Below are 16,327 nucleotides of genomic sequence, written 5' to 3' on the forward strand. Positions count from 1 at the left end.
CGGTGTTGTTCTTACAAGACGAACAGCAGCTAATCGTGAGAGCCTCTTTGTTTTAGCACTCTCAAATAGCATAACACCAAGGTCAAATGAAGTATTAAAGTATTTTTAGAGTGTTTTTCTCTACCAACAATCGATATTTTCCGATGCGGCACAGGCCCGAGCGCGGCTGTGCAGCCCATCATATGTAATGCCTCCTAATGGAGATCATTTTAGCCACAAGTGAGACATAATCGTAAGAAACCAGACGGTGAGAAGCACTGCCAGATGCTAGCTGCGAGATCTGTCCTGGGCCGGGGATATGGCTTGTCCTGATTTACTCTATAAAACACAGTGTGCTCAACAATTTGAGCTAATTTCCCCCCTAACAGGAGGAAGGGGTTGTTAATGCGTAGTTTAGCGAGCACCATGGGTGCAGATCTCCGCCAAAACACTCACTCACGTCACATATATCTCATCCCTATCAAATAAAAAGCAAGTATGAGGAGGACAACAAGGTAAAAAAAAACGCTAACTGCATCTCTCCTGACTGCCGTAAACGTTCAATTGACTGTGCAGTTTTTGCCACCTCTGCCTATTTATAGGGCCAAAAACTAACTCTGATGCTTGTAATTTAAATCAATGAGATATATGTGACACTGGAGCAGAAAATGATAGAAATATCCCTCTATATCTCCAATAATATGTCTAAGTAAGATGATATTTAAATGATCAAAACATATAATGCAATGCAATCCAATGATGATTGAGAGACGAACAAATAAACGTTCATATTTGAGACTCAAGATTTTTTTAATAAATGGATAATCAAGTAAAGTGAAGCTGCTTCATTCCAGTAAGTGTTCATCTGGAAATATTACTAACAATATCAAACTTATTCTTACATTTAGTTTATAAAAATGAGTGAAGATTCAACAGCAAAAAGACACGTGAAGCACGAGCTGAAGGTGCACGTTTGTTTGTACAATTACACTAAAAGACTAAAAAACTGAAAAACCATCAATCAGATGACAGAAGGCATGGAGTAGATTGTGTGAGACAGGCTTTTCAGCAAACTTTCGATCATGTTGATCATTTAGAGGCCTTACAAATTCATCTATCCAATATGATACAGTAGGCTTTATAGGGTTAAAACCTCAAAAACATAGTTAACAACTTATAAGTAATAGCATGCTTCAAATGTCCTGTGGGAAGATGTCTCAGAAACTCCTTCAAGAGCATTTGGGCATATAGAAATGTGGAATTCATTGCTAAAAGCATCTGTCAAATTTGTAAATGTATTGGATTAAAATCACCTTCTAAAACAGTGATTGAAGACAGAGGTGAAGCTTTAATATCATCTGCTAAATGGGTTAAAACACCATCTTTTACGATTATTATTTTATCATATACAGCATTATGGTCTATGAGGCCCCTAATATTACTGTGCTTTGTCATTATGGCATAAATCTCAGACAAAGATGAATCAAGCCAAGATAAATATGACAAAAAAACCTCCCTTATCTATATTCCCAGTGCATGTAATGGTGTACACTTAACAGAAGGTGACAGAAGACATTGACTCACCCCAGTGTTTAGATCACATTACATAAAAATACAGCCAATATCTCACACAGCTTCAGACATCACTGATAAAACACTCGCCAAAACCAACAACACTTTGAAACCTTCTCCTTTTACTAAAAAACCTGAGAGTCGTGAGTAGAAACATTACAGAAATCACATAAGAGGGTCATTTTCTCGGATAACTGCATCTTATTCAAAGTATATATATATATATATATATATATATATTATATATTACACAGTATCTGTTTTTCACTTCCTTGAAGTAGCTTTGCTAATATCTTTTTTCAAACAATAATTTTCTTTATTGTGAAAATGAATGTGGAAAATAAACTTAGTGGGGAAAATATATCTTTTTATATCAGAAAGCTGATATTGACAGAGATAGAAACATCACTATATTACTATATACACTACATACAACACACCATATTGAAATCAGAGATAAATATGACATTTATTACTATAAACCTATTGTAATAAATGTTTTATTTATCTCTGATTTCAATATGGATTTTAAATGTTAAAATGATGGCACAAATTTTACTGTATTGATAAAGGTTTATAATTACTAATTTTATCCCCAAAAATTGATAAAAGAGGCAATTTTCATTAGTATCAGTATTGATATTAGTGATATTTGTCTTCATAGTACTTGTCTACATAGTAGCCTATCATTCATAGTACTTACTAAAAATATGGCATTAAAGAAATATTCAAAATATACCATCTTCATGTTTTTCTACAATAATTTTCTGATTCTCTCTCTCTCTATAAATATACAGTATATATATAATTTTATGCACACATATATCATACAAAATATAATTAAATACATTTATAAAAATAAATAAATAAATGTATAATTAAATAAAATGTAATTTACATATATACAGTATATATATATATATATATATATATAATTTAGTATATGGTATATATAAACTATATATTAATATATTACAGCATTAAAAAGTATATTATATGAATAATTTTATAGTTTTCTAGGCATAGTTTAGACCTAATAATAACTTCACTTGCACTTAAAATGTGAAATGTAATGTGACCGGGATGCAAAAGTGAAGACAATCAAATTATTATTATTTTAGGACCAGAGTGAGTCATTTCAAGCCTTATCTGGTTCTGCCTGCTTTAAACAAAGCAAAAGTACAGAAGTGCACGTGTGAATCTGTATGTTTGCACGCACCTCTTTTTCCACCTTATGTTGACTGAAACTCAGCAGCTGATCGTGACGCACAGACACCTGCAGGCATTTCTGTTTTGCAATTGCATAACCCAAAAATGTTGCAAAACACTAGCATCCCATTATATTGTTTCTTTATAGTCTATGTTTCACATATTCCCACAACTAGGATTCAAATGAGCATCTGATAAATCTGTGTGAAGCCCAGAATGCATTGCTCTTACTATGAGCACAGGTCTGCTAAACTATTGATGAGTGTAAGTGGACCACTTAAAAATGTCCATGTCCTCTTCCTTTCTTCTTATTCCATGAAAACCTTCTCTTATACATAATTAACAATCAGAAAACAAACATCCGAACACACCTCCAGAAAACTGCTGCCATGAACAGAGCAGAAATGGATCAGATGTTCAGAAAACAATGTCATTATTCACTCTAATGTATATTAGAGAGTATCTGAAATGAACTACCGTTCAAAAGTTTAAGGTTTTGAAAGAAATCAATACTTTTATTTAGCAAGGCTGCATTCAACTGATCAAAAGTGGCCATTAATAATGTCAGCAAGATTTCTGTTTCAAATAAAAGCTGTTCTTTTGAACTTTCTATTCATCAAAGAATCATGAAAAATAAAATGTATCACAGTTTCCACAAAAATATGAAGCAGCACAACTGTTTTCAACATTGATAATAATCAGAAATGTTTCTTGAGCAGTAAATCAGCATATTAGAATGATTTCTGAAGGATCATGTGACACTGAAGACTGGAGTAATGATGCTGAAAATTCAGCTATGATCACATGAATAAAATACATTTTACAATATATTCACATAGAAAACAATTTTTTAAAATTGTAATAATATTTCACAGTATTTCTGTTTTTATTGTATTTTTGATCAAATAATGCAGCTTTGGTGAGCATAAAAGACTCATTAATCTTACATTAATTAATCTAGCATTAACCTTACCAAACCCAAACTTTAATTATATTGAAAATATCATAATTTCACTATGCTGATTTGTTTATGACATAAATTTAGACCCTGCACATTATGCCGTGGCATTTAAATAATGACTTGATCTTTGACATTAGATTTAAATATTTCTCTCACAGTCTTACTTATATATTGGCCTAATCAAGCTCAATAGCTCAACTCTATTATGGGAATAAAAATCTCACTGATCACTTTCGCTTAAATCCTCCTCGCCTCGGCGGATTAACACAGATTTACCATAATGCTCTCGTCAATTATTCAGCATGATCAGCACACCTTCACTGCATCCTAAATCTTGAGCTTCCTCTAAGCACACGAGTAACTTGTAACTAAAGCCACAAATCACGATCTACAGGGTCTCCTGACTGTAGTTGCTTCAATTAATGTTTTGTTAATGCTTCTGCTCCACTGGATTTTCTGCATGAGCCACTAAAGCTGGTTTCAGGAGGAGACGGATGCGCTTCCTGCATTGGATTTGTGACATTTAGGGAAGAGTTAGTGCTGCTGCAGTGTTGTATCTCACCTTGCATGGTTATGTTGGAGGGTTCGGGGAACAGAGGGATGAGGAGGAGGAAGAGGAGGTAGATGAAGGACAATCCATTGTACCTGAACAGACATGCTGCAGAGAGAACATATCAACATGTTAGAGGAATCTAGAGTTTACAAAAAAATTATAATAATAATAATTGTATTCCATCACACATTTAAAAAAAAAAAAAGTCTGGAAAAAAATGCTCACACAGATGAAAATATGGTAAATTAATTACAGATATGTAGCCATAACATGACACTTTGGAAAATAAAATAAAATAATTGTTTAGATTATATTATTTATACATGAATAAATTACTTATATTACAGTATATTATTTATATTACTGTAAATAAATGAATTAATGAATTAATTCATTCATTAATATAGAAATAAGAATATATTTACAATTTATAATGTATACCATGTGAATGAAATATTATTTACACTATATTATATTTATAAGTGAATAATTTAATGAAAATGTACATTTATATTATATGATATATGATGAATTTGTGCATTATATGTAAATGAATAAACACATTAATAGTATTTACTTGAATGAATGCATAAATGTTCACATTATATTAGTTAATTTATTTGTAAATAAATAAATGTTACAGAATAAATACATAAACAGATAGACAGACAGATAGATAGATAGATGGATAGATAGATGGATAGATAGATAGATAGATAGATAGATAGATAGATAGATAGATAGATAGATAGATAGATAGATAGATAGATAGATAGATAGATAGATAGATAGATAGATAGATAGATAGATAGATAGATCTTTTTTTAAGTATAATTTCAGGTTTGCATTAAATTTGGATTTGCTATTACTACAAATGTATATATTATTAAGATTTCCTGTTTTATTATGCAGATTAACACATCTGTGAGAATCCATTTAAGTCAGATCAGGTCAAATCACAGGGTCTCATTTACAGACTTCAAATGAATGTCCTCACAGACCTTTAGTCTCCGTCTGCGCATCTGACAAATCATTCAGTGCCACACACACACACACACACACACACACACGTGGAGAGTTTCCTAAAGTTTCCAGTCTATCTGCTCTTATTCTCTCTTTCCATGAACTTTATTCATCACTGGACAGAAAGAAGCTCAGAAGACTAAATAAAGCACTGTGTCACGTAAAACTGTTTTTAACAATTTGACGAGAGTAATGGCATTTGAACATCTTGTTGTTAATCTTGCACGTTTGCCATTTTATGAGCTGATGCTGTGAATATCACACATTAATTTCACTACCAAACATGGAGCACAGCGGCAGACCTCATCTGAACCAGACAGAAATTACATCCTATTTTCTGGAAATGTCAAAAGAAAAGGCCAATGATGGCAAAAATATGATTACTTCACCATTTACAAACTGCCAAAATACCTATTATACTGTTTAAGATTGTTAACCAGCCAATATATCTCTATTCTCTACTATACAAACAACATTTCTGACAGAAAAAGCAAGAATGACAATAAAAGAGTGAAGTAAAAGTGCAGATATCATGGCCACGTTGACTTTCCACTGCAATTAAAGACTCTTAAATATTGGCAAACTGGAGCACAATATGGAAAGGTGATATTAAAATAAAATTAAAAACCAGTACAAAACCAGACTGACATTATAATGCATCATTTTATCGTGATCTCAATACGTTCACATAAAAATGATGTTCTGTCTTAGGAGACGTGCTCTAGTTAGTGCCGAATATGGATGGGAATCGTAAGGAATTTAATGATTCTGGCTGCGATTCTGATCCAGTTAACGATTCCAGGGCTTTAATGATTCCATTAACGAGTACTTCTGAGGAAACCCCAAATACTTCATCCAAACTATATTAGGTAATACTTATGGGAACCTATTGTTTAAATATATTACAAACAGAATCACAAACTAAAATACTGTGTTCAATAGTGTTTAAACCGTATTATTTATTACATAAACTGTATGAACAGAATGCAATGCAATTCATTCATGATAAAAAAAAAAACATTTGTCAAATGCATAATATGTAAATGGAAAATTATAAACAGCCATTATTAAAAAAACAATTTTTTAAAAACACTAATTTGCACACTTATTTAGACACTATTTTGAAAAACCAATAATGTACGATTAAGAACATTTTTATAATTTTATACATGTATTATATATGTATTTTATATTTAATAATGTATTATGGAAACTTCAATATTAACTAAAGAACCCTGTATAGCAACCCTGTTGTAAAAACATAAACAAACCATTTAATTAATTATTTCAATTAAAATCAGTGTAATTTTAATATCAACATGTTATTTTATTTTTCATTAATATTTGTTGTGCATTATAGCCATTTTTTAAATATATCTGTATAGTTTGTATTATTTTGGAGGATTTAATACATCCTAAAAAATCATGGTATGCAGAGTCATGTATTTGATTAATCCACTTGAGGTCAGATCATTTTTAAGTGTGTTAAACAGAGGCGCCTGACAGAAAAACAGCTGTGCCGCTGGTGGAGTTTGAGAGCAGCACACCGGTGCGAGAGAGAGATAAGTGTATAGGAGCACTAAACACAGAGATGGAGGCCATTAAACTCAGTCTTACAGAATACAGCACACACATTCATCCTGTTCATAAAACCAGCAGCGCTGTGAATATAGAGCAAAACACACCACTTTAATGCACCATCCTCAGGCCGAAATGTCAAACTTCCTCTGTAACAGTTAAGCTGAAACATCACCCAAAAAACTGCAGAAAGAGAGATTGTGTCAACTATTGTACTTTTACCAATACTTGGACATTCGTGGTTCCCTTTCTTTCCTAATTCATCACATACAAATACAAATACATCTAATCCCATCTTTTCCTTTTAACATGACGCTTCTGACACGGACGGTTAACTTGAGATGATAATAAAAATGCGGCTTCATCAGAATCACAGCATAATTCCTTCACAAAGCTTCGGTCATGTCTTTCCTTGAGAGACAGAAGCGAAACCACACTGACCGCGCTCAAACCATCACCCAGCTTACAAATAATTGATGTTTCTGAAGAACTGAGAGCCTTTTCAGAAGAGCTCAGACTGACAGCAGGTGAAAAACACTTTACATTTTCACAATTAAACCACAGACGCTTCTGGAGGAACAATACAAATAAACTCAACTTGGGCCAGTGTTATTATAGTTAACTAAAACCATTCAAAATTAATTAAGTAAAAAATACATACATAAATAAATAAAAAAAAAAACTTTCATTACTTAAAATAAAATATTTAAAAAGGACAAATTTAAAAAAAAAAAAAATTTTAACATTTCTCATCATCTCTCATTGACATCTCATTTTAATTTAACTTGATGTACTAAAATAACTAAAAATGACATTGGCATATTAAAATAATAATAATAAAATTACCAAAACACACAACAATGCCCCAGGGTTATTATAACTAAAAACAAAAACTGATTTTAATTGAACTTGTACTAAAATAACTAATAAAACTGAAATAAAAATTAATAAAAACAATATTGCCACATTAAAAATAAATAAAAATGACAAAAACACACAAAATAATAATAATAAAAACAACTTTCATTATGTAAAATAAAATATTTTTAAAATAAATTATTTCAGCTAGGAGGCAAGGCAACATTACTCTTTTTTTATTTATTTAACTTGCTGTACTAAAACAACTAAAATGGAAATAAAAGATTTATACAAACTACAGACATTTTTTTTTAAAACTAATACAATTTCAAGAACACGCAACAAAATGACTAACATTTAAAAACTAAAACAAGAAATATAAAAATAAAAACCAATTCAGAAATATTATTAAAAACTATAAACGTATTTCAATTACACTAAAATTACACTCGTCCCTCAATTCAGAAAAACAAAATGTGTATTTCACTATAATGATATTAAAATGAAAGTCTAAGACTCAGGGCATTACAAAGGCACCCTCAATATTTTATATTATGTGTGTTAAAATGAGACCTTTGTGATAAAATCACACTAGTCTCGTAACACTTAACTAGAAGTCCGTCCATCCATTCATTCATTTGCAGCTGTTAATATAAGCGCTTTAACAAAAATACTCTTGGAAGAATTAGATTCCTCAAACACCTCTAATCAAGAGAAACATGAGCATCTGAGACTCATTTAATCTGGCTGCTGTATAGAAGAAACATCTCCTTTGTGATTACACTCTTTCATTCGGACAGACATCCGCCGGACGCTGACAAAGACTATAACACAGACTCTCAAACGTCTCAACATGAACATTCAGCGCTCCTGTCCGTCCTGAGCGGATGACCTTTGCTCAGTACTACGTCAACCCAAAAAATAAAATCATCAAATATTAAAGGTGTGTTTACGATAATGGGCAGCCAATTCTTCTCTCCTCTGATGCCACATTATTAATTCATGCGGTTAAAACGACTTTCCACCGATTAATGGAGATGCTCCACAGCTTGGCAATTGCGTTTGGAGGAAAGAAGAACGAAAGGACTTAGGCTGTCAACAAATACATTACCATCTTATAGAGTGGATCTTATCTACCTATAGGAGGAATCCTACTGAGAGACAAGCAGAATGAGAGTGTGTGTGTGTATTTCTGAGGGTTAATTATATAGAAATAAGAGGAAATGTGAAAATGGATTAATTGTGGGCAACCACAGATCTGATTAAGACCCTTAAACACAGACTGTAAAGCTTCTAGATTCATTTCATGATGGTAAAAGCAACAGTAAGTATCAACAGTATTAAAAATTGTCGTTGAGTGTAAATTAACCATAATCTTCAAACTGTCAAAAACTAAACTTGACATTATTGTACAGTGCGTTCATAATTATTCGGCAAGTTGATATTCTGGTCATTTTTTTTTTTTCCGCAAGAACATTTGACCAATTCCAAACCACATCAATCTTAATAACTACTATTGATTTTGTATTTAATCATTTATAAGTGATATATAATTGTCCATGAAGGCTGGAAGTGAAAAACTCCTTATATTCAGGTGTGCAGAATTATTAGGCAGGTTTTCTTTTACAGATAAAATGAGCCAAAAAAGAGCTTGAACTCAGACTAAAAGTCAAAAATGATTAAATGCCCATGAGAAGGATGCAATACTAGAATTTGAAAAGTTAAGACATGACCATTGGGCAGCTAAATGCTCATTGGGTCAGCACGGTCAGAAAAAAACAGGTGGAGAAGGAAAGACACATGCAAAAGAATTAAGAATTAAGGTGAAGAATTAGGTGAGAAACCATCAGGAACCATTTAGCCTCCAGCACCACCATTTTCCAGAACTGCAACCTTCCTGAAGTCTCCAGAATTACAAGGTGTCAAGTTCTCAGAGCCTTTGCTTGGGTAAAAAATTCTTTAAAATGACCCTCACTTAATAAGAATAACATGCTGAAGTGTTGTGAAATACATGAAGACTGATTTTGCATAGGCTTTATGGACAGATAAGTTGAGACTGACATCCTCCTGTGCCACTGTTTGAAGAATTTATCTTCCAGAATCTGGCAGTAAGTTTTAGGAGCTCATTTTTATTCCATCTCCTATCCTGAAAAGTTGTTTTAATTTAACTTAATGTACGAAAATAACTAAAACTGAAAAAAAAAAAAAACCTAATTAAAAATTAAAATGGCAAAAATGACTCAGGGTTATTATACTTAACTAAAACCATAAAAAGTATTACTTGAAACAAGAATAAAATTTTTTTTTTTTTTTTTAAATGAAACGTTTTATTTCAGCTATTTTAGACGAGACAACATTTCTCATTTTCATTTTAATTTCACTTGATATACTAAAATTTCTAAACCTGTTCTATACACTTCACACTAACCCTTCATGCATTTCTGTTATTTTATTAATGCATTTAGTCATTTATTTTATAGAATTTTTTTATTAGTACTGATATTTATTAGAATTGCAATTTACAATAATGCAATCTATGAATAAGTCCCAGCTGTCAAGAATATACAGATGGGAACAGAGCAAGTGTTTAATAATGTCACAAATAGAAAAACAGTGAAAATTTGTTATTAATTATTACTATAAATGGTCAGGCCTGAATGGAATTTAAAAAATAAATAAATAAATAGAAATAAATTATTGTTTTATGCAGATGTCAGTGGTGTCGAATGTCTCTTTAAAACACTCGGAGGGGTTTTGTGTATTACTCTGTCAATAATCTATGACATCAACTCATCCCCTGTGATCAAACACTCGTTATCAGATACACCCCACAGAACAATTAACCAGCCACGAGTGAAACCACAGGAAAATATAGATTAGGACAAACTGTCATTAATAATCATTTATCCTGCATGTTTTACATCAGATGACATTAAAACAAAGTCCAGACATAACGCTGTCTGACAAAAACGGTATTACTGTCTACTGTCTACTGTATTACTGACGGATGCATGTTATTAAACACAATTAAACATTTAATGGAGCAATCAGAAAAGTAGTTCATTATTGTGGCATTTGTAAAATGTTATATTTTGCTATTTTTCTCTACACCGAGCTAAAATTTCACTTGAAATGAAATAAAGTAAATCAAATAATGCAGTGGAAAATGAAAATGTGCATTAGACCGTTTCAGGTTTTGAGTCAAAGTTTTTTGGTAGCAGTGGTTTTGTACAGTATATTGGTTTTAAACACTTCCACAAATTAAGATATTTTGTTAATTTTATCCTCAATTTTTTTTTTCTTTTTTTTTTCACATTAATTACGATTTCTAAACCAAACAATGCCTTAATACCTTTTAAACTTTGTTTCATGAATTGTTTTGTGTTTCATAATCAGTTTACTGTTTATATTTTACAGAAAAGCCCTCAAAAAACATAGACTTTAAATACAGCTGTTGTTGAAAATGTCTTCTTGTTTTGTCACAGAAATTAAAAATTAATTAAAAAATGCACACTAGAATTTACAATATAGTTTCCCCAATACATATGCATTTCAAATCTATTATTGTCTATTTAAGGACTTTTCTGTAAAAAATACACAATAGAATTTAAAGTGTGACAACTAGCCCCTGTTTATCCTACAGTGCAAAATAAATAAATAAACAATATTTCGAAGTTATGAATAAGACAAAGCTTACTAGAGAGAAAATACTACACCCGTTTTTCTACTTCGAAATTTCAAGTTGAATTCGATTTTTACAAATTACGAAATTTACCAGCAATTTTTTAAGTGACAATTATTTTATCACCAATGTTTTAGTGTTTTCCTTAAACACTTTTAATGTAAATATTTGAACCCAGAGTTAAAAGACTAATCAATTCTATGTGATTTACATAAGTTTGTAAATGGAAGAATACAAATATACTACAATGATAATGATGGGCAGTGCGCCCTTCTGCACATACAAACTTCTTTATTCTTTATTAAGTATCAGTTTATACAAACTTGTCTTCGTATCTAAATTCAAACAGTATTTGACAGATCCGCACCTGCCGCGTCACGCAGAAACTGCGCATCTCCACACTGAAGATGCGAAACCCTGAACGGGATCAAATCAATGCTTACCTGCCGCCAGACACACTGGCAACAGCACTCTGAAGATCAGACCACACACCACCTCAGAAGCCATCGCTCTCAGATGTGAAGGACAAACTGCAGCATCCAGCGGCCAGATGTCCTGAAGCAGGGACGGGACGGCATCCTCCGAGCGCCTTTACACCGGATCCTCCATGCGTCCTGCGTGAAAACTTCCAGTTAAGGTCTCCTTGTGTCTAAAAAAAAAAAAAAAAGTGCTTTATGTGTGTCTCGAGTGGGTGGAAGTGTTTAATCTAACTCATGACGATATGGAGATGGATGTGGTGTTCGTTTGCGCAAAGTCCCGGTTTTCTCCAGCGCGCATCAGGCTCTCCAGCGGCGCCTCTGCGCCAGAGCGCACACGGAATGCGTCCGAAAAACCGCGTGAATCGTGGGGAAAAATAGCAAAATCACTTCGTATCCTGTGGAGCAAAGCGAATGCAACTGATTCAAGTTCTTTAAGGCTAAATAAACCGTCCCTTAATCACCTAAAGTCACTCAAGTAGAAGGTGGGCTTGATGACTTCCTCACTTCCATCTCCACACAGCTGCTCTGAAAGCCACAGGCATTCCGGTCAATGACAAACGCCCTTTCCTGAGTGATGGAGCGCCGCTCCAATCAGAGGTCGCGGGGGGCGGGGCCTGCGAACCCTGAGGGACGCTGCATTTGACTGCTGTTTTACTAGGAACTCATCATCATTACAACGGGGCTTCTAGAAAAGATTTTTATCACAGTCATGTACTCTTTCCTTTAGCTGACTAAGCCAACTGAGAAATAACATGAGCCAGTCGCATAAATGGATTGATAGCCATATATACAGTCATTTGACACATATTATTTCACCCCCAAAAGATTAAAAAGTTAAAGACAGAATGGAACTTTAAAAAAAAGGGTAACAAATATAATTTTTTAATATAAATACTTATTTCCAGTCCTCAAATTTGATAGTCAGAGCACCACAAGTATAGGGTTGGTAAGGTTCTTTCTTTCTTTCTCTAATTAATACTTTTCTTCAGTAAGGAGGCATTAAATTGATCAAAAGTGACACTAAAGACATATATAACGTAACAAAAATTCCCATTTCAAATAAATGCTGCTCTTTTGAACTTAATAAAACTTAATAAAATGTATCAGTTTCTACAAGAAGCAGAACAACCGTTTTCAATATTGATAATAATCAGAAATGTTTCTTGAGCAGCAAATCAGCATATTAGAATGATTTCTGAAGGATCATGTGACACTGAAGACTGGAGTAATGATGCTGAAAATTCAGCTTTTCAACATCAAGAGTAAATTACATTTTAAAATATCATTTTACTTATTATTTCACAATATTACTGTATTTTTGCATCAAAAACATTTAAAAAATCATGCCGACTCCAAACTTTTGAATAAAAGAATCTTTCAAATTTACAATTTACCAGAATACAATAGTAATAATTGTTATTTTATTTCATTTAGAATGTGCTTCATGAAGTAAAAAAAGTTTCACACCTAAATTAAAGAGTTTTTAGGTGACGCATAAGGTGATAAACAATTTCTGATTTTATGATATTACAGAAACCAAACCACTATAAAACCTCATGACTGACTGATCTGGAACTCCACACAAAGTTCTTCACAAAGACAAAAGAAGGTACAATGCACTGAAAAAAAAAATTATAAATTTGTAAAAGAAAATCTGTGCAATAAAGCAAAACAGATCTTTATATCTCCGCCATTATATCAGAGAAGTAAATTCAGCAAAGACTAATCTTAAATAAAATCACTTTTCCACTTTTGCATCACATTGTGAAATGCATGAAAAGAACTGGTTTTGCAATTAAAGTTTACTCAGATTTATACATGGTGTGGCTGGATTTGCTCACTTTAATAAGTATAAGTGACCTTAATTAAAACATAATTGTCAACTAATATATATTAAATATGAAATGTGTAGTATAAAAATTATGTGCCATTAAATAAATAATGAACCTTAAAAACACAGAAAAATCAATAAGCCATTTTTCAAAAGTGCAAAAGTCTGAGAGTATAGAATTTCTCATTTAAACCTGAAAGGAAGCATCAAATATAAACAAATGATAAAAAATCAAGAAGAAACTTCTTTCAATAGACTGTTTCCACAGCAGTTCACTAATTAAATGTCAGTGAATGACACTGAATAAAATATGTGAATTAGTGAAATGAAGCAGTAAAATAAAGAAATTTTTTGTATTAATAATGACTTTCAGATATTATGAAGACTTTAAAAGCTGGACAGAAATTAGTAAGTAACAGATAAGTGGACTAAATAACAACTGAAGTTCCCTTTTGAAAAAAAAAAAAAAAAATGGTATTGTTAAAAAACGTACATTTTAAAACCATCATAAAAATTTGCTCAAATTATTCATAAATCATTAATTGATTGTACTGATCATAATAACATCAGAAAAAGTGTTAGTTGCTTTAATAATCATCTTTCTGTTGGTTGCTTTTCTCTTAATACTTTTTTTTTTTTTTTACACTGTACACTCTCAGAAATAAAGGTACAAAAGCTGTTACTGGGGCGGTACCTTTTCAAAAGGTACACTTTTGTACCTATTAGGTTCAAATATGTACACTTTAAGTACTAATATGTACCTTTAAGGTACTAAAATGGACCATTTAGGTACAAACATGTACCTTTTGAAAATGTACCACCCCAGTGACAGCTTTTGTACCTTTATTTCTGAGAGTGTACTAACCATCCATGCTGTTTTATAACCAAAGGTCTAGAGTAAATAAGCTTTTGCTTGCAGCTAGTTGTCTATTCCACCAGAGATCTTCAACAACTATCAAAGCCCATGCAGGTTAGCAGTGGATATGTGATCTAATGCTGCAGGTGAGGCATCGATAATCCATTTGTCTGACATCGTGTTTGTTCATTAATGGTGTTGATTATAGGAGATCTGAGAGCAGGTCTCTCATGCTCGGCCTCAGGATGGCATCAAAATTTTAACACAAAGCACTTACACCGGATCAAACTTCCTGGATGTTTAATTCCTTGGCTCTCATAAGTAGCTAATAATAGAATAATATCTATAATCCATATACTTAGTGGTCTGCATGCACATTTATTAGCCCTCACATATACACACAGATACAGACAATTAGAGGTGAAATATTAAGCATAAATATTTAAACCAGCAGTACCTTCTTGCTGAAGATGATGAAGCAAACATCAACAAGCTGCTTTTACAACTTTAAACATGTTTTCTGTGGAAAATCCTCACTGACAGTGTTCAGGAAACTGGCTCTATACAAACTCCAGACATCCTTGCTGTGGGAAGAATGAAGAAAACCACGGAATTAAACCACTTTTTAGTTCAGAGAGAATTATAATCTTGCATATTGGCAAATATAAAAGCGAATACCTGAAAAAGGTTCAAATCGTATATGAACTGTATGGAAAAAAACTAAATCTATTTTTGATACAAGTCATTGGCAAACATTACATTACTCACAAAAATACCAAATGTTCAAAAATATTTATGAATAAAAAAAGTTTTTTCAATTGTTTCATCAAGTCCAACTTTTTGTGTTTCAATATGACATTTGTTTTTGTGGGTTTACATAACAGGTTAATAACATCAGTGTTTTGGTGTTTGAGTTCTTAAAAAATATAAATAAAATAATTAATTAATTAATAGAGGATATATAAATGGGAATATACTCCATTTAAACGTTTGGGGTCGGTAAAATGATTTAATGTTTTTGAACAAAGACTCTTCTGCTCACCCAGGCTACATTTATTTGATTAAAAATACAGTAAAATGCAGTTAATATTTCAAAATAATATTACAATTTAAAATAATTATGTGAATATATTTTAAAATGTAATTTATTCCTGTGATCACAGCTGAATTTTCAGCATCATTACTCCAGTCTTCAGTGTCACATGATCCTTCAGAAATCATTCTAATATGCTGATTTGCTGCTCAAGAAACATTTCTGATTGTTATCACTGCTGAAATCTTTGTGTGGAAACGGATTTTTTTTTCTCAGAATTCATTGATAAATCTAAAGTTCAAAAGAAGAGCATTTATTTGAAACAGATATATTTTGTAACATTATAAATGTCTTTACTGTAACTTTTGATCAACTTAATGCATCCTTGCTGAATAAAATTATTATTTCTTTAAAAAATACTTGTATAGTGTACATGAATCAAAGCTTCATTAATCTTCCATAAATGTTAATCTACATTATTATAATGATATACTGAACACTAAATAGACATTTTGATCTTCGGAGAATCTCACAATATTCACTCAACAAACCAGTTTGACAAATGTCTCTCCTCCTTCAAAGTCTTTTTTTTTCAGTGTAGCAAAAGATCAACAATCACGTTTAAGTGCCTTGCAGCTAATCAATATTGAGTGAAAGGAAGCGATTGATCGATATCTATAGTTTTTACGACTGTTCTTTGAGGGTGGAGACTC

At 32.1% G+C, this 16,327-nt stretch overlaps 1 protein-coding gene across 4 annotated transcripts in view; it reads right to left on the reverse strand.

Moving 5' to 3' along the window:
- Window positions 1-12,410, reverse strand: part of LOC131531932 (piezo-type mechanosensitive ion channel component 2) — a 99,247-nt gene extending 86,837 nt beyond the window's left edge. For 3 of the 4 annotated variants that reach the window (XM_058763149.1, XM_058763155.1, XM_058763129.1), the window contains exons 1-2: window positions 11,859-12,398; window positions 4,284-4,379 (exon numbers count right to left, since the gene is read on the reverse strand). In XM_058763149.1, the coding sequence (XP_058619132.1) occupies window positions 4,284-4,379; window positions 11,859-11,922 (160 nt within the window). In that variant the 5' untranslated portion in view covers window positions 11,923-12,398. Of the gene's footprint in view, window positions 1-4,283; window positions 4,380-11,858 lie in introns of all 4 variants that reach the window. The other variant, XM_058763139.1, reaches the window with a different exon arrangement.
- Window positions 12,411-16,327: the final 3,917 nt, after the last annotated feature.

This window comes from Onychostoma macrolepis, chromosome 02 (genome assembly GCF_012432095.1).
Source record: "Onychostoma macrolepis isolate SWU-2019 chromosome 02, ASM1243209v1, whole genome shotgun sequence".
NCBI lineage: Eukaryota > Metazoa > Chordata > Actinopteri > Cypriniformes > Cyprinidae > Onychostoma > Onychostoma macrolepis.